General features: G+C 39.3%; 3 protein-coding genes across 6 annotated transcripts in view; 1 reads left to right on the forward strand and 2 right to left on the reverse strand.

The window, feature by feature from the left end:
• The window catches only part of LOC145494756 (2-aminomuconic semialdehyde dehydrogenase-like), a 119,503-nt gene that overhangs the window by 12,919 nt on the left and 84,286 nt on the right, over window positions 1-22,298 (reverse strand). The window contains exon 1 of one of the 2 annotated variants that reach the window (XM_081474326.1): window positions 859-1,294. The exons of the other annotated variant lie outside the window; for it this stretch is intronic. Coding sequence (XP_081330452.1) covers window positions 859-1,031 — 173 coding nt within the window. The 5' untranslated portion in view covers window positions 1,032-1,294. Of the gene's footprint in view, window positions 1-858; window positions 1,295-22,298 lie in introns of those variants that run through there. 2 annotated transcript variants of the gene reach the window in all.
• On the forward strand, window positions 2,591-19,486 carry LOC145494692 (uncharacterized). The gene is made up of 17 exons (XM_081474245.1): window positions 2,591-2,694; window positions 6,077-6,423; window positions 7,095-7,259; window positions 7,835-7,948; window positions 8,459-8,575; window positions 8,846-8,942; window positions 9,517-9,735; window positions 10,606-10,982; window positions 11,551-11,718; window positions 11,915-12,025; window positions 12,297-12,413; window positions 12,774-12,864; window positions 13,384-13,764; window positions 15,015-15,137; window positions 15,843-15,968; window positions 16,063-16,404; window positions 17,308-19,486. Exons 1-17 carry the CDS (start codon window positions 2,628-2,630, stop codon window positions 17,940-17,942), a joined length of 3,597 nt encoding a protein of 1,198 aa, XP_081330371.1. The 5' UTR covers window positions 2,591-2,627; the 3' UTR covers window positions 17,943-19,486.
• Window positions 19,478-22,298, reverse strand: part of LOC145494684 (5'-3' DNA helicase ZGRF1-like) — a 71,507-nt gene continuing 68,686 nt past the window's right edge. For all 3 annotated transcript variants that reach the window (XM_081474234.1, XM_081474233.1, XM_081474232.1), the window contains one exon: window positions 19,478-22,295. In XM_081474234.1, the coding sequence (XP_081330360.1) occupies window positions 21,973-22,295 (323 nt within the window). In that variant the 3' untranslated portion in view covers window positions 19,478-21,972. The remainder of the gene's footprint in view (window positions 22,296-22,298) is intronic.

A 22,298-nucleotide genomic window follows, 5' to 3' on the forward strand; every position in this document is an offset into this window, starting at 1 on the left:
CTTTAGAACCTTTCTCCTTCACAAGCTTTTCCTGAATGCATGATCAGCGATAAAAGCAAGCTGTGCATGCGTGGAGCGTGATAATTTTAAATTTTGTGCAAACAAGTGGGTACGTAGCACCTTCTGAATGATCATTTTGCAGAGCAGTGCCAAGCAGTGTGGCAATGCCAATGACTCTGACCAGCTCAGCCAGGAGGGGTTCATTCATCACTAACCCTCTAGCATGTACTCATGAATATTTTCTAAGTAAATTTCACTGGCACTGTATATTTACACTCCCATAAAGACAATCAAACTCTACAACTGGTCAACTAAACTAAAGCCAGACAACAAAACAAGAGAGCACTATTTCATCCCCATCTGCAGATGCATTGGGAAAAGGAGCTGTTACAAAATTAGATACGATTAGAAAGGCAGCACCTGCGGGGGAGGGGGAATTGAGCCATTCCATTTTTTTATATGCACACCCTTCCCTCATTGAGGGTCTCGGAAATCTGAGGGGGAGGAGGGAGTCTTTAAAGACCACTTTTGAGTACCTTTGATCTTTTAGAAATTATGTTCAAAGGGAGAAGTATGACAGCACTTTCATGTTCTTTTTTTGGGTGGAGATGGTGGAGGGGTAAAATATTTACTTTTCTAACAGGGTTAAATTTAAAGTCCTCAATAGAGATGGAATGGCCCTGATATACATGTAGTTATCATGCAGGCCGTTCCTATCACGTATAATAGGGTGAGAAAAAAATGAGGGACCGTTAAAACAAAAATTCGTCCTGAGACACGCGATCTTCATTCTACTGCAACAAACGTAAGCACTGGCCGGCCACCATGCAAATTATGCAGAAAAGCCTTAATCCTGACCTTTCGAAAGCCTCGCTGGCAGCCTTGACGGCCATGTCAACTTCTTCTTCTCCGCTGTCAGGAACCTTGCAGTAAACTTTCCCTGTTGATGGGTCGTAGCTATCGATGTGATTCGCACAAGGCACGAATTTTCCACCAATGAAGTTCTCGAGGACTAACATTTCGGAAGCCATCTTGTTTGCTCTTTTGGCTGCCTGCAGGATCTCAAAGGCTTGTGGGTAGATTCGTCCCAGACCTAAGACCTGCCCCCGACACACCCCCTTTATCTCACATAAGAACTGGCTGAGCCTATCTGTGGCTGGACTACAGCAATAAATGGACTGGGGACTAAACAAAATATGGGCAAAATATCGTGATCAACGAGTGGTGAGCACATCGATTATTTACTGTAACATTCTTTTAGTGACCTCGTCAAAGCGCTAATTTTCCAAGGACGCTGAAACATGAAATGTTCTTTTGGTTGTATGCGCATACACAGCGAGAAAGCGCACGTTTGTTCTTTTCTCCTTCCTGTAACATTATCATATTTTGGTGACCTCGTCAAAGCGCTAATCTTTCAAGTGCGCTGGAAAATCTGCTATTCTTTTCCTTTTATGGGAAAACGCAACAAGAAAGCGCGCGTTGTCTTTTTTTTTTTTTTTTTTTTCCTTGCTGTTACATTATTTTAGTGACCTCGTCAAAGCATTTCTTCGAGTGCGCATGAACGTCTGTGACCTACGTTTCGCAATATGCGCACACGCAGCGAGAAAGTGCGTGTTTGCTTTTGTTTCTTTCATGTTGTAACATTATTATATTTTGGTGACCTCGTCAAAGCGCTATTAGGGAGTTTAAGAAACCAAGACGCGACGCTGAGGACAACGTCGATTAAAAAAATGATTTTATATTTTACGGCACGAATCTCGGGATACTCTAAAGTCATTTTCCTTTGTTTCTCAGTGCCAAAACTATCACGACACTGAATCTGGGACAGGGTGAAGCATTTGAACAAAAAACAAAAAAGTTAGCCGTCGTGGTTCACGTTCTCTGGACAACGTAGAATTTGGCCATTTCATGTTGTTGTTTTGCAGAGGGCGGCAAAGAAATGTACTAAAAATTGTAACGCACGTGCACAGCTACTGTTCTGCTCATTAAACCTTTGTTTGGCGACGTTGCCGTTGCCGTTGCCGTCGTGGTTTTCTTAAACTCTCTTATCTTTCCGAGTGCGCTGGAACATCTGATATTAATTTCCTTTTATGAGAAAACGCAAGGAGAAAGCGCACGTTGGCTTGAACGCACGTTGACTTGTAGTGACCTCGTGTAAGCCTTTTTTCGAGTGCGCATGAACGTCTGTGATATACATTTCGCTATATGCGTACACGCAGTGAGAAAGCGCTTGAGTTTTGCTTTTTTTTCCCTTGCCGTAAGATTATTATATTCTAGTGACCTCGTCAAAGCGCAAATCTTTTAATGAGCTGAAATGTCTATGGTATTCTTTTCATTGTATGCGCACACGCAGCATGAAATCGCGTGTTTGCTTTTTTTTTGTTTTGTTTTGTTTTGTTTTTTTCGTAACATTATTATATTTTGGTGACCTCGTCAAAGCGCTAATCTTTCCGAGTGCGCTGAAACGTCTCATATTCTTTTCCGTGTATGCGCACACGCATGGCTCGATGACACGTATCGTTCAGTTCAGCTATCTTATTCCAACCACTATCAAAAAGGAGTTTCAGTTTTTGCGTAGTGAGCAGTCTTAACTTTAAGAAGTAGTGGCCACACCGAACTATCGAACAATGATTTTCGTAACGAGGGAAGGTGTGTTTATGCTGGTTTGTTGCTTAATGCTCAGCAGCGTTAAAGGTAACGATACTTTTATGTACTTTATTGTATTAAGTTTTATCCAAATTCAATTTATGCTTTTCTTTAGAACGCGAAATAGTTTCCCGTTTGCGCACCCGGAAAAAAAAAATTGGCTGGTATTTCTAAAATGACTGGCCATGGTATTGTTTTCCTTCTTCCTCTTTGTTTTTGACGATTACGTTCCAGGGGAGCCCACGGGTCGAGTTGACGCATGTAATAAATCTTTGCTGCCTTTTCGCTGAGCACAGAACCATCCCAACATAGTTAATAATATAGTTTCGATATAACGCGCTCACGGGTTGGTTAAAATAGCTTGCTTTATCAGAGCACAAATGTATGGTAAGCTACGGTGTGTTGGATTTTTATTGTTTGCTTCGGCATTCTGACGAATTTGACCCAAACGCAATAGAAACGAGCTACTTTTCTGCAATAAACAGAGCTGCATGCTGGCCACTGTCAACAACAGTGGTGTTAAAACTGCACTAAAATTATTGCTAGATTATTATTTGCTAGATTTCGTCAAAACATTAATCACGTAATGAAATTAAATAAGCGAATTTTCAATTTATCAGATGTTTCGATAAAAGACATTATATAAGTTACGAGGGCAGAAAGTTTACTATACATGTAAAACAACGACAGATTCAAGCGCCAATTGAGCTGTCTGTATTTATGACGATAAGCTATATTTTTGTTAAATGTTGAGCACTTTAATTAAGTTACGAGGGCAGAAAGTTTACTATACATGTAAAACAACGACAGATTCAAGCGCCAATTGAGCTGTCTGTATTTATGACGATAAGCTATATTGTTGTTAAATGTTGAGCACTTTAATTAACGCATGGAGTGTAGGTCAGTGTGGGAACGCCTCATTCGCTGAATAGCGATCTCTGGTCATCTCAGCGAAGTGACCCAGTCAACAATTTCAACGTTCACCCGAAGAATGATCAATTGAAAGCTTGCTGTAATGTTCTAGATGTCCTCGCAATTCTGTACTCGGAGAAGAACCAGTGGGAGCAGTTTATTCTTTACATCGTAGACTCAGCTAGCATTTCGCATTTTCGTGATCATCCCCAAGCGTTGAGCCCTTTGTTTCGTTTCGTAATTTCAATGGAAAAAAACAAAAAAAACACACGTTTGCATAAGCCACAATAGGGCCGGATTCACTGAATTCCACCGGAAAAGAAGCTTTTAGATCCTTATAAGATTAAAATAACAAGCCAATTTTGAAGCGATCATTGTTCTCTCAGAAACCTAAACCGAACGTTTAGCTAAAGGCCAGTTTGTGACTGACAGTTCAGTGTTGTCTCGTTAGCCAATCATGTTATTTGAACAATTCCAACAAGGATTGTGATTGGCTAATTTTAGCGTGCTTTATCGGAGAACAGATGTATGCTTACGCCACTTTTTACTCGTTTGGAAAATAAAGTTTGGTTTGAAAATATTATAGCTCAATGCGTGGGAAAATTAATGGCTTCTCTATTATTAAACAAATTAAGATGCCTCGACTGCGCCCTGTTCTGTTGTAAAGCACTTAGGAAGCAGTAGAGCACTCAAGAAGTCGGGACTCGACTACTTCGCAATCTCGTATTTTTCCCCCACACTTCATTCGTGTTCTGCCTCTTCCTGCGTGCTTTACAACAAAACAGAGCACAGTCGAGGCTTCCTTATTTGTTAAGTAAATGCGTCCTTCACGATATTGATTGCATTATGAATGCAATGATTACGGTGAAAAGCGACCGTGCATTGTTAAAACAAATCCCATAAATGGAGATGTTCCTTTTAATTCCCTCTCAGTTGCACCACTAGAGAATGCATTTGTTCTGAATTAATTTTAATATTTGGTCCATTGTCGCTGAAAATATTACTAATTAAATTGCCGGAAACAGATTCCCAGGATACCGTTTATACATTTCTGCCGCTTTGACATTAGTTACGTTAAGACTTTGAGAAAAGGAAAGCTTTGACGTAAGTAATAACATTATCACGTTTGGGAACTTGACCACATTAAGTCTTAAGTGCAGCAGTTTAAAACGCGTCCCCTGGCCGATACAATCAGGAATCGTTTTGTGGTATTTGCACAGTGCTCGGCGGTTAGTCAAAGGTTGGTTTTAGATTACCATTGTAGGTTATATCTCAGTTAAACAGACCGAAAATAAACTGCGAGCTGCACGTGAGCCGAGGTTCAAGACATCTTATAATTAGACAAAAAAGGTTGTGACATCCACTCGGCGTATTTTCCGGTCATTCATAACATATTGTCTTGTTTGGTCTGCAGCTTTACTTGGGAGGGTAATTTACTTTTGCTTAGTTGCCTTCTTGTCGATCATCACTTAACCAACAGAACTTGAAAAGCTTTCTGCGGTGTGTCCTTTCTCGGAAATGACACTAAAGTACGTGGAGTTAAATCAATTTCGCGCAATTTCATTTTGTGTTATTATACAGTTGAAAAACAGAAAAACATCCATCTTTGACAAATTCGTGCCGGCCGTAAGCCATAACGGTTTAAAAACAGTCAGGTCACTTCCTCAGTTCATTTGGGAGTGCCATGATGGCGTCATTTGGTACCATAGCGACACAATAACGCTCTAGGTCATACCATATCGTCTGAAAATTGAAGGCCTCCTAAGAAAGGTGGAGGGGGGTGGCGTGTTTCAGTGATCCCTTGAAAATGTCACTTTTTCTCCCTTGTTTCCTAAAATGCTTTGTCAAAGTTCCCTGTGATAGAGGAGATATCTGTTGTTCCCTCAAATTAATCCCAAAATATCCCTTGTTCCCTTAAAATAAATGATCACGTTTCATTGTTCCCCAAAACCCCCTGGGAGGCCCCCACAATTCGTAAGCCAAGCAGTTTTGTAGGGTATTATAGCGGTGGGATAATAGTCTAGGGGAATCCGCGCAATATCGTGTTTGAAAAGAATTGGGTTCCATAAGTTCCTGTATAAAGGATTTCAACCACTTCGTTGTGTTTGACTAGTTGAAAAAAAAAAACTACGTGTCTGTCAGAGCTTAGAGGTCATAAATGGTCATGAATTAATTAATATCGGAAAGCCTTCTATTACCCAAAACTCCTGGGAGGCCCGCATAATTCGTAAGCTAATCAGTTTTGTAGGATATTGTAGTGGTGGGATAATAGTGTAAGGGCAGTTATACGTATCGCGTTTGAAAACAGTTGGGTTCCAAAAGCACATTACAGTATATTCCTGTATCAAGGATTTCCACAGCCTCGAGGGGTTTGTTTAGTTGAAAACAAACTCTATGTCTGTCAGAGCTAAGAGGTCATAAATTAAGGCATTTCGGATGCGAGTGATCATTGTCCAATAATGCTCAACTTAATGTGCTGATTTGTTTCGTTTTGTTTCCTACATGTATTTATCGACAGCGGGAGTTCAGAAGGGAAAACTGGTCATACTGAAGAATGGCGATTTTCTCTGCGAATCAGTGTCATTTAACAGCAGTTTTCCGAGTGGAACCTCCGTGAGAGTGTTTGCTTCAATCAATCATGGAAATGAGTCTGTAAGAGTACATGACTCTGCTTTTATGTGGGTAGAACATGTAACACCAAGAGGGTTCCAGGCCTGTATCGTGCGAGGTGGCTGGGGCCACAAAGTTAACACTACCATCGACTGGTTTGCATTCCAAGGTTCCCAGTCTGGAGTCCATCATGGAGAAGCGGGTTTTAGCTTATTTACTACTGGAACAAAGTGCAGTCAGGTTGCATTTCCCCAGGTACATATACTTATATCTTATGAGACATTTTAGGGTGCAGGTCGCTGTATATATTTACATTTTCCCCTCCCGAAAACCGAACTTTAAACGTACTGTATTTTGCGTTCGTTGCGCCCGCCAAGGTTGGAGGACTTATATATGCAACTTACTTGTTAAACGGGTTTCCTCAGGAGTACAAATATTGTATACTCGTTCTGCGTGTTAAATTCTGGGGAGCTCGAGTACATATATCTTATTACAGTTTTTGGTGTGTAGTATCGGTGTATATTTTTACGAGTTGTGCCGTATTTTGACGAGCCCGTAGGGCGAGTCAAAATAGAAACAACGAGCAAAAAGGTCTTCTACTGTACAAATAATTGTTCAATATCGCTGTATATTTAACGCTCAAACTTCATGATCAGGCCTCTCTCACCCAGGGATCAGGCTGAGGCAGGAGATAAGGCCGTCATTTCAGGCTATAACAATGGGAAAATGTAAGAATAAACATTCGAAGTAAAGTCTAGATGCATTTGAATTTTGTCCTCTATTTTCCACTTTCCGCTTTGTCCATTTAGGTACATACAATATAATTTGTAGACTTATTTTGTGTTAGCGAAACATGTATGCTTATAGAAACAGCACATGGCAAAAGCGACCTAATTTCATTGCTATGTTTTTATTTCATTTTCTAGGACTTTTCATCGGTACCGGAGGTTCAAGTGACCGTTAAACATAATACTCCAAACCAAAAGCAAGACGCCATGAACGTTTGGATTGAAAATGCTACCACAAGTCAGTTTGAAGTTTGTTTACGAGAATCAAGGACATTTGACGGGCCTCATAGCAATCTTGCAGTGGTATGTCACACCAAGACCGGCTATTCCTTTGTCAGACCAATATAGCAATCCTGTTTTTGTTGTTGTCGTTGTAGCAGTTGTTGTTATTTTGGTTGTAGTTGTTATTGTTGTTTTTTGTTTTTGTAGTTGTTGTTGTTGTTGTCGTTGTTGTTTCTTGCAAAATTCTTCCTCCAAAATGTGTTAAAAACCCAGTACCTGCTGGTAGTTTAAGTACATAGGATTCTTCTCCTGTACAAAAAGGCATATACTACATCAAACGCCAAACACCTTCCCTTGACAAAGGACACAAATCCAGCAGAGGATTTTGCCTCTCATGAGTATTACTTTTTGTTTCGTCTCCTCATTGTTATTAACACCGTATTTAAAAGATGCCTAGTATGCATATTCTAAACTGATGATATTATAGCTCATACCGAAATATAACTTCTACTTTGACAATTGTCTGCATTTCGACAAAATGAACTTTCTCGGATTATCATTCATTCTAAATGTTAGCAACCAGTCGAATAACCAAGGACTGTCAGTGTTTGGTGATTCTTACTGATTCTTTGCTGATTGTTACTTTTTTTTACTAGACCTGGATGGCATACGAGCATTTCCCAAAATCGTGGGAAGCAAAGGAGTCGTCAGAGGTTGTGTTTACAGAAGACGAGTTACCAGCTGCTCAAAACAATTACTCGTTGTGTAAGGTATGCGTGCGTGCCTTAAATATTTTTAATGAAGACTTTTATCATGACTTCGAAGTCGACCAAACACTAACTGAATTTGTGTTGATTACTAAACGGCTTCTGATCATTACTTTCTTATCATCTAGCTAGCTACTAGTAGGGAATGGTTTGCTTCTGCCCACCACAACCGGTTTTACAGCTCTACTTCTGCTATCTATCAGGACGAGGAGCTCAGTCGAGTGTTTTGACCTATTTTGGACACGTACAAAACTATCTTTAAATTGAAAGAAACCTGAAAATAAATGTTTACTAAGATAGAAAAACACTCAAGATATAATCATAAACCATAAAAAAACAAGGATGTTTAAGGATGGAGAAGATTAACATAGATTACAAAAGACGAACTTGAAAATTTAGGCTATAGTTTTCAAGATGCACAAACCACGACTTAGCTCGTTTGAGATTACTGTGAGGCGTAGAATAGCTGAAGACATATATATCTGTTTTTGTTGTTGTCTTTTTTCCATACAGAATGTCAACTTTACTTCTCCATTTTATGCACCACCTGTAATACTCACTACCGTTAGCAATGGGGGTAGAAGCGATGCACAATGTTCGGTGAAAGGTCCTTTAGGCAGCTGGCTGGAGGTAAGTACAATCCATCAAGAAATTTTAAATTATTACTTATAACTATTTCTTCCACGATGATGATGACAAACACAGAAAATACTTCACGAAGACCATGTTTTGTTTGAAAATCAACAAAACCACATCAAAAATACAAACAAACAAACAAAAAACAAAACAAAACAAAACCACTAGGCGTTTAAATCTCCTAAAACCCAACATTTGATTCCTCTCAGCAACCCATCAACAGAACATTTTCTAACAACATTTTTAATGTCTGATTTTTCAAAGGAAATAACGACCTCCTACTTTCGAGTCTGTATCAAGGATGACGCCGGCTACGATGGTCCAAGGGGCATTGTAGTTGTAGACTACTTAGTTATAGGAGGTAAATATATGAAGATATGTTCCGAAGGGTTACTATAATGAACATAATCTCGAAAAGGTAATATCTCGAGACGTAATGTTACTAGCGAATACCTCGCAAGTTTTATTAAAAATTAGTATACATGTACAATAACAATGAAGCTATACAAAGTTATGGATGCGTAAGGCGGCCGGTCTGAATGCCAATGTGAAAAATTATGTGTAAGGTATTCTGTCGTTGTGTCTTAAAAGAAAAAGTAAAACGATTAAAAAAAAAAATTAACTGCAATGGGCTCTCCCTTCAACAAGTCAGTTAGTATCTTCTACTTTGTGTTGTAGGAACATCTTGTTTTGTATGAGCGAAGGAAGGTACTCAGTCAGAACTTTAGTATGATTTTGATAAAAAATGCAGCAACATTGCCATGATGTAGTGTCCTTTTATTATGTGTATCTACCTATGTGTGTGCTTCAGCACGAAAAGTAAGTAGAGATAATGTTTCAGTAACTGCACTAGTATCGTGGATCATTCATAAATTTGGATGTCAGCAGATTGCCAATCAAGGTTTATCTGACTCATTTCGATTCCACCTCCGCAGATCTTGATCCCTGTACAAACGTGACCTGTGAGTACCACAGCCACTGTATATCATTGGCTCCGCACCGGTATGCTTGTGTTTGTGAAGAAAACTGCCCGTCATATGAGGAACAGGTCTGCGCCTCAAACGGTCGCACATTCGACAATTTGTGTTTGCTACGGCAAGAAATCTGCCTAACCCGTGCAAATTATACCGCATATCATCCTGGGAGCTGCACAGGTACCTAACATACCAATCTTGTAATACCAGGAGTCAGTCAGCTTCTTTTTAAACACATACAATCAAAGTTTGCAGTTAATCAGCACCTCTTTAAAACTACTATTTTGATTCATTGTTCTTAGGGTAGACGCATTGTTTTTGTTCTTTATCTTTTGTTTTGTTTGGCCAATTATAAAGAAACCTGTAAACGGTGCAAGTCACCCCAATGTTTGACCAAGAGGATATTCGAAATACTCTCAAATAGAAATTCGTGGCCCGTTATGTCATGTACTGGGCATCCAGATGACCTGTTCGTAAAAAAAAAACCAAAAAAAAACAAAAAAAAACCGATATACTGTCTCATGCTGTGAATATTGAAAATACAGAAAAAGCAGACTCCATAATTGAATAGTCTACTCAGTCAATTTTATGTCAATATCACTTATGGAGAGGGGAAGGGGGGCAATTGGAACAAGGGCGCTTTTTACAAATGGCACTTGGGTGGTGCGCTTATAATATAAGAAAGAAAGTCACTAAATGAAATCGTTACGGTAAACATGGTGTTATTACAATAAATCAAGTTTCAACTTAACTTTAAAGGAGCTATGTCAGGCGTTTGCGCATCTTGAAAAATTTACCCTAAATTTTTCAAGTTCTTCGTTTGCAGTCGGTGTTAATCTTCTCCATCCTTTACCTTCCTTGTTCGTCTATGGTTTATTATTGCATGTTTAGTGTTTATTTATTGTATTAAACTACTATTTTAAGGTTTCCTTCAATTTAAGGGTGATTTTGTACAAAGCCAAAATACCGTGACTGAGCTCCTTTAAAAGACGTGCTCGAAAAACTGCGTCGAATATCTGGAGAAATATTAAATTCTCTGTTCACTTGTAGGTTTTCCCTTTCAAAAAGGAAGACATCAACTTCCAAACATCCCCTCCTATGCCGAGGATCAGTGTGCAGCCATCAAGTTTAAACCTTACATATTTTATCCTCATAAGAAAATCTACGTACAGCTGACTGTTAACCACGTGAATTACTCCGATGCAACCTTCGTGCACGAGGCCACTATACCTTGGGTTGAAAACGTCAACGTCAGTCAATTCACTGCCTGTGTTACTCGAGCTGGTAGGAATGACTATCCTTCAGATAGCTTCGCCACAGTTGATTGGATAGCCTATCAGGGTGCGCCGTCCGGGGGAGTGACAGGCGAAGAAAAGTTCTCTCGATGGTGGACTGGCACCATCTGTCAAACAGTCACCCTTCCAAATGTATGTATACTGAGTGACCCCGGGATGTGACCATCTTTATTCTCAAGCTCATTTATGATTCATAAAGCTTAAACAAAGGAAATCACAATCGTGACAATGTTTGTGCATCTGATATTAATTAGCGTATAGTTTATCGATTTTATCTCCTCGTTTTCTCTTTAGGTTTGGTTTTGATTAAGAAGAGACATTGAATACTCGAAAAAGTGTTTGACCTTATTTCCAAACATCTCGGAGCTCGTCAAAAAACACTCCGATGTGCGTCGAATTTTTCAACTCCCATCTTGGTGTTTGGAAATGCAATAAAACTCGGTATGCGTTGTTCGAAATAGTCAGTGGATTACAATGCGTTTATTCACATTCTACTGATGGAGCTTTTCAGTGGCAACAAATATTTTTTTAAAAAAAAAAAAAAAGAAAAAAAGTCCGTATTGTAAGCTTGTGGTATATAGCGAAAAAGAAAAAAAAAAAAGAACAGATAACAAATCAGAGAATGGATTTTTGCATCCCCAATATATCTAGGCAGTCATCTATTCCAAATTGATAACCCCTTCCCTTCTTTTATTTTCAGGGAAAGTATTCTAGCTCGCCGACAATATTTGCAACAGCCGTGCACCACAGGTCGGGCCTTAAGCACGACGCTGCCAGTGTGTGGCTCGAAGATGTGTCAGCAAGTTCTTTTAAGATTTGTCTCCGGGAGCTTCAAAATTTTGCAGGTGTCCATGATGAAATCTTAGTGGTAAGTTTTTGAATTTTAATGCAGTCAGTGCAATGTAATCCAATGCAATGCAATGTAATGCAAGTCAAGGGCAACGTGGAGTCCTCGTCAATTGGTTTCAACCTTTACTCGTCTAGATATGCAAACTACTGGTTGGTGTTTAAACATAATTCACGGTACCTTACCTCAACCGCATTTTTTCTCGTTTTTATTTCAGAACTGGCTGACCTTTGACTCTCTTCATAGACCGCTTTTCAAAGAGCATAGCAATGTCAGCTTTCAAAATGACGTCTTGCCTGCTAAGAATCATAACTTTGCCTTCTGTGAGGTAAGAATGGTAAAGGTTATGCGAAATTAGATTTGGAGAGAAAAATTTTGGAAAGAGGACACGGGTTAGCTGGGAGTGTAACATAGATGTTGCACAGTGTCACTCTGAGTTGGTTTTTGTATAGGTAGAAGTATTTGAACAAATTGAATTTACACAAAATTAAAATCTTTCCAAATCACGACATCGTGAGAATTTACCAAAAAAGTGGCCGAAATATAGGTACGTTTCTTTGTCAGTCAGATTAATGGTCGTTGTATTTTCTGATTAACAGGATGTTAACTTCATCCGGAGCTACAGCAAATCCCCAATAGTTATGATAACGGCTACACATTCCATCGGTGCAGGAAGTGTAAAGGCAGAGTGTAACGGAATTGTAAGCTGGATTGAGGTAATCTTAAATGAAGACAATCTTTTGCAATAATTTCACTAAGTTGTCTTTTTTATATAGAGAGAAAACGTCTGCCATAGCAAGAAAGACGGAAAATTCGAATTCGATCTGGATGTAGAGGATCCGCTTGAAAACCACAAAAGCTCTCGAGGCTTCCTCTGTAAAACGGTGTAGTTTGTTTCATATTCACAGCTGATGTAATAATATTGACGTTACATTTTTTATCATAATGCTATTCTGTTAAAGTCGAGAAGAAGATGGTTCCTTGCCGACTGACCTGATGTGGTAACTGGTTTTTAGATATTGAAATTGTTTGTTAATTAATATATAATAAAACTTTCTGTCTTTATTCTCTTCAAGTATATCACCAACTCCAAATTTCGGATTTGCGTCAAAGAGCTATTTGTTCAGCAGTTTGATCCACTGGATGTCTCATATGCAGTACTAGCAGGTAAAAGCATGTTTTAAAATCATTTTGTTAGAAGTTGTTAAATTACGTTGCGAAGTTTCAATTGACAGCAATGTCAATGGCATTGTTAGCAACAACAAAACCAACGAAAATAACAACAATAACAACAGAAACACAAATACCAACAAAGGAAAACCAGCATTGAAAACAAAGCAAATAAAAACAATTTTATTGAGAACAAAAACAATGACAACGACAGAAAGTAGAGAACCAAGCTAAACGAAACACATAACAAGCAGAAACATGATGTGAACAACAACAACAACAACAACATGAAAAACAGCAAAACTTAGCAAACCAAAAAAGAAACAGGAAGGACATATTCATATATCAACTTTATTTGAATTTGTATTAAAAAAAAAGGATTATAACATTTACAAATTGCAAAGAGGGTGCCAACAGGGAAAAGACTTTATAGGACTATTCATATTAAGCTGATCTCTTGGACAACAGCATCAACAAACGAATAGTTAAAATTATGTTTCCACTTTTTCTGAATAGACGTTTGCCAAGATGACTGGACCTATTTTAAGGGATATTGCTACAGAAAAGTATCTTCCTGTGACTCATGGAGTGCCAGCCAAGGCACATGCGCTACACTGGGAGCTAATCTTCCTAGTATCCACAGCCAGGAAGAAAATGTTTATATTCAAAGTCTACATGGCGGAGAACATTCTTGGCTGGGCCTGTCTGATGTGAACACCGAAGGAACATTTGTCTGGAGCGATGGAACGTCGTTTGACTTCCAACATTGGGCGAATAACCAACCAAATGACTTTCATAATGAAGACTGTGTTCATACTCTTGGTTTCCTCAAGGGTCATCAGTATGAATGGAACGATGTGAATTGCACAGACTGTCACAGATTTACCTGCAAGAAAGGTGCGTGCCTTGATTTTGATAGAAAAGGAAAATAATACACTTGGCAACTCAGGTTGGGACTTTTAAAGGAGCTAAGTCACAGCATTTTGAGTTGTTTTGGCCACGTAAAAAATTACCTTTAAATTGAAGGAAATCTTAAAATAGTAGTTTACTATGATAGAAGAACACCAAACAGATCATAATAAACCATAAAGGAACAAGGATGGTTAAGGATGGAGAAGATTAATACGGATTACAAAAGACGAACTTGAACTTTAAGTTGTGACGGTTGCTTTTGCCAATTAATAGAACCTGTAGATTTAGATGTCAGTCTTTCTCACTAGCAAATCCCGTTAGTTAACTTGATTTATCAGACATTTTGTTTTTCAAGATCTAGCCTCTGTGATGAGCTCATTTAAACCTTTCGCCACTGAAGAGCACTAATGTCCTTGTGACTTCAGTTCAATGTTTGGTTACGTTCATATCTGGCTGAGTTTACACCAAAATGGTCCTATAAAGATCTACTTACTGAGAACATAAACTGTGGACGCCTATACATGATCAGTATCATTCCCCACCCCTTGGGAGTTTTTAGCCTTTCTTCTACAATATTTTTGCGGTCTCTAGTGCATTTGTCATTAACTTAATCGTCGAGAGCTTTAAAATAAGATATAATTTGCAGCTTATACCTAATATATATACTTAGAGATTTTGAGTCTTTTTTGTTTTGACTTTTTCGTTCTTTGTTTGTTTGTTTGTTTTTTAAATCATCTTTTGCCAAAGCTACCACCTCATTAGTGGTTGTTGATGCAATTTCTGGAATATGCAGATCAATAGCTTTCAAATGATATACCATACATGGGTATTGAGTGTCTACTGATTAAACTAATTTTAGAGCTGAAAGGGTTAAACTTCGAGGCGGATTTTGCAGACATCTTTTGATTTGTCGCTTATGCTGCTCTATACGTATACGTAACCTGTTCTAGACAACTTTTTAGTGAGTCGTAAATGCTCCGCATAATGAAATTCTTGAAAAGTGATCATGAAGCCTAGATTTTTCAAGTTCGTTGTTTCTAATCCGTGTTAATCTTCTCCACCCTTAACCATCCTTGTTCCTTTGAGGTTTATAATTATCTCTTTGTTATTTTTCTATCTTAGTAAACTTTTATTTTCAGGTTTCCTTCAATTTTAAGGTAATTTTGTACGTGGCCAAAAGAACTCAAAAAACGGTGACTGACTCTCTTTAAAGCGCACCTTTTCTTGATGTACAGATCACGATGAATGTGAAGACTTCGCGTACGATTGCCCAGCGATGGCTTCCTGCGTAAACAGTGAAGGTTCTTACTCTTGTCAGTGCCCTGTTGGATATAGACTGAATGGAGGAGACTGCACAGGTTTGTTGATAAAGATAAGCAATAAATAGCAGCAATTTTAAAAAATTTGCGACCTCAAGTTAGCAGCGTTATCTGCGCCTATGGAAATATTGGGACGCAGTGTCCCGAACTAAAATCAACATTGAAACAATAAACTTTACAATTACCAAATTATGTTTTTGCGATAAAAGTGCATGGAATATTAACATTTTCTCACGTATAGAACGTTAGGAAAAATAATGTCAAAACCTCGCCCTGTTCCCCTTTTCCCCGCCCTGTCACCACAATCATTACGTTTTTGCGGCGGTTGTCGTAGAACACGGCACTTCGGCAGATCAATATAACAAAGCTTTTGAGGTGACGTCAGGGCGGCCAGTTAATATATTTTCTTTGGCAGATGAATTATTTTCCTACAGACAAAAAAAAAAGCAATAGTTAAGAAACGCCAATAAGGCTACCCTAAAATCGCCAAATCGTGCTATAGCTTCGCCAAATGTGGGGGAAACAACAACAACAACAACAACAACAAGAAGAAGCAAAAACATTGATAAAAACAGGGAGAGAGGGTGATAGGAACCCTCTCCACCCTTCTTTGTATCTTCGGAGGATTATACAGGGATGAGACGACTGTTATGACGCATCAGTCTAAGTTAATAACTACATTATTAATCGCATGTCTGTGTGATAAGTGGGGATATAAAGAATGTAATTCCTTTTATGCCATAGATGTTGACGAATGCAGGTTGGGTTCCTTTAAATGCCATGGCCGAGCTGCGTGTACGAATGTCGCTGGTTCTTACACCTGTAGATGTTTGCCAGGTTACACAGGGGACGGGGTTGTTAACTGTGAAAGTAAGTCCCATTTCTCACCTTACTTTATTTTCTGCGCCAGCTTAACTGCTAGATGTCAATTTAACGACGTCTGCTATTCTTTTCATCCTCACAGCACTTTCCCTCACGGCAGATAGCTCATGTGTGCTGCAGAAACAAACCAGCTTAAATGGAGTGATACGTCCAAGTCAGAGCTCACAATACAGCAATGATATGAATTGCCAATGGAATTTCTCTACAAATGCATTCGTGGAACTTGCGTTCTTTAGGTTCGACACAGAGACCTCTGCCGATTTCGTAAATGTGTACGATGGAGGATCATCGTCCTCTTCCCTGATTGGACGACTTAGTGGTTCTTCCCTTCCAGCGACCATTACAAGTTCATTAGGCAGACTGTATGTGAACTTTGCATCAGATAGCTCGGGAAATTACGACGGATTTGTCGCAGCATACCGAGGTACGATTCACTTTCCTACCAGCAAATGCACATTATTTGCACCCAGCTGTACAGTAAATAGTTAAGGCCTCGATAACGTGTCACGGTCGGCATGGTATTGTTATTTAATATATACTTCATATATACATTAGTAAATTAATTGTGCTACTACGCGCACCCTCATTGGTCGATAGGTGTGTTTAGATGAGAGTTTGTAAACACGGTTGTGACGTTTTAGATTCGCGCGTATCTTTGAGAATTATTTTATAAAAGCAATGGAGCACTTTTTCCATGTTTACATAGCCTCATCTAAACACTCGGGGGGTTGAGAGAATTCTGTAGTTATATATACAAACCTTCGACTACGTCTCGGGTTTGCATAACTGTCTCGAATTCTCAGAACCCCCTCGTGTTTAGATGAGGTTGTGTAAACACGGAAAAAGTGCGCATGCTCTATTGCTTAATTGATTTTTTTTTCTTTGATTAATATACTTTTTTTTACTTGTTTCGCGATTACAGTAAAAACCTGCTTGTAAGAACCTAGTGGCTTAAGAACCTGTTGTCAGAGATTTGCCATTTTAATACCCAAAAACATAAGAACCTGTTTGGCCATGTAACGTCAAGCAGTTTATTGTACGTGGGTTACAGTTAAATTGTGACAAACATTTTAACCATGGTGTGTTGCAGATTTATGTTACAAGAAAATACATGACACAGTTGTGAATACATACTGTACCTTCAGGGACCAAACTCAAATTTATTTATTTTTCTTGCTAATCAAGAACTATATCTCCGGAGTAGAAATTAAGAATATTAAGAACCTACTTAGCCTAAGATTGCCAATAACTACCCCAAATTACAAGAACCTGTCAGACTTAAAAAAACGTAGGCTCTTACACGCGGGATTTTTTATTACTGCATTAGCTGTCACAGATGGTACCATCCGTATTAATGGAAGCACACCGACTACTGGACGAGTTGAAATCTATTACAATGGCGAGTGGGGCACGATCTGTGACGACGCGTGGGATATAGATGATGCTAAAGTAGTTTGCAGACAGCTTGGTTTCAGAGAAGCATTACAAGCCTATAGCGGTGCCACCCATGGGCAAGGAACGGGTCCGATATGGATAGATGACGTGGCTTGTTCAGGACGCGAGTCTCACCTCTATGACTGCAGACATCGTGGATGGGGAAATCATGATTGCACTCACAGCAGAGACGTCAGTGTAAAGTGCGCCTCTAATGTTCGCTTGGTGAATGGTGGCGACAACTATGGCCGCGTTGAAGTTTATCATAACGGGCAATGGGGCACGGTTTGCGATGATCATTGGGATATCAATGATGCTAATGTAGTTTGCCGTGAGCTCGGCTACTTCAGCGCCTCATCAGCACCTCAGAGTGCAGCGTACGGTCAGGGATCTGATCCTATCTGGCTGGATGATGTTGCCTGCCACGGAGGAGAGGCTTCGCTTCATGACTGCGCCCATCACGGAACATGGGGAGTTAGTGGTCAGTGTAGTCATAGCGAGGATGCAGGTGTTGTTTGTAATGCATAAATGTCTCCCTGGGCGGATACTCCCTTATATGAGCTATGTAGGTATGTGCAGCCTCAAAGGGTATGGGTTTTCAGCCGTTTTGGTCATTAATAGGGTATCGATTTTGGCTTTTTTTCTTTTTTTTTTTTTTTTCAAAAAAGAGGCTCCTTTTTGTAAGATCAATAACAAAAGCCCTCCATGAAGTCTGAACTAGGAAAATAATTACCAGGCAGGCCTGAGACAAGATATTGATTTAAGGGTGAGGCGCGGGTTGCTCAGGTTGAAGAAATCACCATGTGGTGGATACATAGTTTGTTTTGTTAACACTTATCCACTGGATAGTGATTTATCCTGTAAATAGCGTTATCCAGCCTTCGAATAACCGGGCCAGTTTCTCGAAAGCCCCAGAAACTCTTCGGGCCTGCAAAGCCATTTTTAAATAATCTGTATCTCAAAACCGAGAAGTGTATACCCCTGAAACTCCTCGTATGAAGAGAACCTCTGGTCATATTAAGAATATGTGAATAAAACAGCTCTGTAATCACAAGGTTTGAGATTTTGTAATAGAGTAACGAATTTTTAGTCAGGAAATAAATAGAGTAAGGAAAATCACAGATTTTGTCTTAAATAGGGTAAGAGTTTTGGGAAGCGAAACGCACACCCCATCCAATTTTTCTGGAAGTATCCCCCGAGAAATGTCTACAAATTTTACCAAGGGGCTCTTGATTTTACCCAAAATATTGAGGTGTTAATTTTCTTTCAAAAATGAGATCTCAATAGCTGCAAACAAACACTAATCAACGCTTAATTTTATAGCAGTTTGTATTGGTGTTTAAATTCGATTATTACCTACGCGTGTCGCCAAATGGCTATAACTGACGTTTCATTTTATTAAAATCAAGGCTTAGAGACATAATCTGTAGTACCGTAGAATTCCGAGAGTAACGGCCCCCGTTACTTTCAGATTTCGCAGGCAAAAGGGGCAGCTACTTTCGGGTAGCCGTTACTTACGGGTAGCCGTATCTTTCGGATGATTCAAAAGCCGTTTGTACGCGGTAACAGTCGTTTCAGACAAAGCGGACACGTACTAAAAAAACACATGAAATTTACAGTTCCGTTTATGTATGGTCCCAACTACCCACATAACCAAAGCAGACTGTATCAACAAAAAAGGCCCTAAACGTTTTTACTGTAGGCCGAAAGTATAATGATCCCAATATATCGCAATACAACTGATTACACTATGTGACATCATTTGTCTCTGCTGCTAGACAAATACAGCTTATAAATCACAGTTTCAAGAAAACTTGAGTTAAGTTCGAAAACTCTTCAAGTTCGAAAACTCTTCAAGTTGTACAGTCCTGCAGTCAGGCTGTTTCATCCTCATTGCGCTTGAGAACAGAGTTTCTCTTTAGGTGGATCTTTCAAAGGGCCGTTACTTTCGGGTGGACCGTTACTTTCGGGGTTCAATAGGAAGGAACCATCATTTTCGGGGGGACCGTTACTTTCGAAATTCTACGGTATCATATTTTTTATAACAGTCGGTATAAAAAAGCATGACTAGTTGAAACAACTGTTTTCGTTAGGTAGTACAACACAGTCGGTTACGGTGTACGTGGGCGCTGCGTTTAGTGCTTCATTTTAAATGAACATTGTGAAACCTAGTTGAGCGGCAATACCTGGGAATCTTACTTGCGGACAAGTTTTGATATGTCCCAAACTTTGAAGAGGAATTGTCATAGATATCTCAGAAAACAAATGGGATTTAAAGCCGAAAAAAAAAAAAGATAGGAAAAATCCTTTATTATATGAGGGATATAGTTTTTTTTTTTGTTGAAGCTACGATATTGTACAACGCTGCCTATCATTGGTAAAATAAAATGTCATTGCCGTTTATCGGTTACTCCATCACTTATCCGTCTCATATCCAGATTGAATGCTTGCGTTCAAGTTCAACAGCGCTGTACGTCTGAACAACCGCAGAGAAAGTAACCGCTGTAACTAATGCTGGCTCACCTTCCGATTTCTCCCAGAGGTCTCTATTTCTTGGTGCTAGCCAAAAGAATCCGCGTGGCGTTTGGGAACAAGATTGCCTAACAGCCTCGTTTGAATTCATAACGGCCATGTCAACATTTGTTCCGCCGTCAGGAACCTTACAGTAAGCTTCCCCTGCCGAAGCGTTATAGCTGTTTATGTGATTCCTGCAATGAAGTTCCTAAGTCCTAAGATTTCGGACGCCATCTTGTTGCTCTTTCTAGGCCCCGTGGGATGCGAGGTAAACACGGTCCCAACCTAACGTACACGTGCTATTTTCCCAAGAACATGATCAACATGGGGCAATAGGGTGACAACGACCACGCGTGTTCCTTTGGCGGGAGAATAGATCCGCGTATTTTTTTACTTCTCTCTTCCGCTGCCGCGAAAAATTATACGACCTATCGCACCAGTATCATGACAAACGAAATGACAAGCAAGCACTCGCTTAGTAAAGGAATCAGTCTCTTGGCAGTACGGAATAAGTAGCTCCGTTAGCCTTTGGCTGGGTGACGAAAAAACGTTCTTCGTGTAAGCGAGATGAGGCGGAGAATTGGTTCATGTTTCGTGTGCTATTTATCGAGTTACAGAGGTTTTTGGAATGCGCGAAATAAACTTAAGAGGTACAAACTCTTTCCCAAGTGAATCCTTTGCTCGACTGACGCTATCAATATCCCTTATGCATGTTGACATCAAACTAGCAAATTTCACAATCAAGTCCCGCTTTAAAGATGAAAATTGTAAGTTTTATCATGAACAAATTCCCAAAGCACAAAGATGAAGAGAATAAACAATACAACAGTGCAGGACGTTTGTGAAAATTACGAGGACACAAAGAACTGGCGTAATAAACTCTCTTTTGTGCTAGTGCAGATATTCAACTTGAACTCTGTTCCATTTTCATTGGCTTTGACAATGCTCTGTGGGACTCCAAACTCCCTACCGAATGACCTTTCCTTTTGTTAACAAGTTTTGGAATTACAAAAAAGAATTTTCTTGCTTAGAGAGGGAGAAAACATACCTCTTATCACAACTTAAGCACTTGTGAAATTAAAGCCTGAAAAAAAAAAAAAAAAAAAAAAAAAAAAAAAAAAAAAAAATCAGGCCTGAACGGGATTCGAATCCATGACCTCTGAGAAACGGTGCAGTGCTCTACCAACTGAGCTTTCAAACCAGTTGGGAGCTGTTTGTAATATACCTGTAGATGGTGAAGAATTCAAGTGAATATATAAAAGATAAAATATCTGAACAGCAGAGAAAGATATGAAGACATTGTTGATCATCGCAGTTATATTCATCTTAAGCCGTTATGAAATTAAAGCCAAAAAAAAAAAAAAAAAAAGAAAAAAAAATCAGGCCTTAACGGCCTTAAAGTTCAAATATATGATCATTCATATTTTCACTTGTATACCTCTTATCAGTGCGGAGATTTCTGCTTGTCATTTTAAAGAAGGACTCGATACTTGTTTTTCGTGGGATCATTTTAGTTGTATCAATTAACGAAGTTACCTGGACCAACCAATTTATTTGAATTGCAAGAAAATCAGTTTTAAGTCAGGGGTAGTATGAAGTCCGTGTAAAGTACACAAATGATAAAAGCACAACGCACTAACCTTTCAAAGATCTATTGTAACATCGGTACAAATGTGTATCAAAATATCATCAAATATACAATCTGTGTAAAACACTAATAGACATGTCAATGGGTAAAATTAAGCCCCATTCACACTAAGCTGCACACGAGGCGGTATGGACGCCTCTATTTTTATGAAGTTTTCCTCTCCGCTCCAGTACCCCCATCTATCCACGAAAACGCATGTGAAGGCACCTTTTCTTTTCTTTTCTTTTCTTTTCTTTTTTTCTTAAAGCTAATTTCTGTAATCGGTGAGCTTTATTTCACTTCTTAAACTATTTCTTCGACCTCGTGTCGTCGTTTCAGTATAGGTTTACAAAAAATGTACTTGTCAACTTTTTGAAAACCTCTGCGCAACACTTGCTTATTAACTGAACCTTTCCACTAAACCGGTTCAATTCCCAAAGAGGAAAACACGTCAAAAGTAGGCAATTCGTCATCAGTATCATCTTGCAAGGTGCTATCCAAGTCCAAAATATCTGAACAGGGTAGATGAAAAGAGAGACGTTGCGTGGTGTCACGAAGAGCTGACACCTGACTGTCGTCTTTGGTGCATTGTCTTTCTCCATTTGCCATTACTTCATTCATGGAAGGAGCGCACGGATAATTTGGAATAGATGGCGCCAGGGTTTGTTCTTTGCCATTAGCTTTTTGGCTGGGGCACGCTGCTGTGTCTGGATTAAGGTAAAGCGCTTTGCTGTCAGGACCTA

Source organism: Orbicella franksi, chromosome 8 (assembly GCF_964199315.1).
Source record: "Orbicella franksi chromosome 8, jaOrbFran1.1, whole genome shotgun sequence".
NCBI lineage: Eukaryota > Metazoa > Cnidaria > Anthozoa > Scleractinia > Merulinidae > Orbicella > Orbicella franksi.

Bases quoted from the DNA above. Each gene is read 5' to 3' on its own strand.
- LOC145494692 (XM_081474245.1), top strand. From the start codon at position 2,628: ATGATTTTCGTAACGAGGGAAGGTGTGTTTATGCTGGTTTGTTGCTTA. The intron at 2,695-6,076 runs GTAACGATACTT...ATTTATCGACAG, and splicing joins AATGCTCAGCAGCGTTAAAG to CGGGAGTTCAGAAGGGAAAA. The intron at 6,424-7,094 runs GTACATATACTT...TTCATTTTCTAG, and splicing joins GTCAGGTTGCATTTCCCCAG to GACTTTTCATCGGTACCGGA.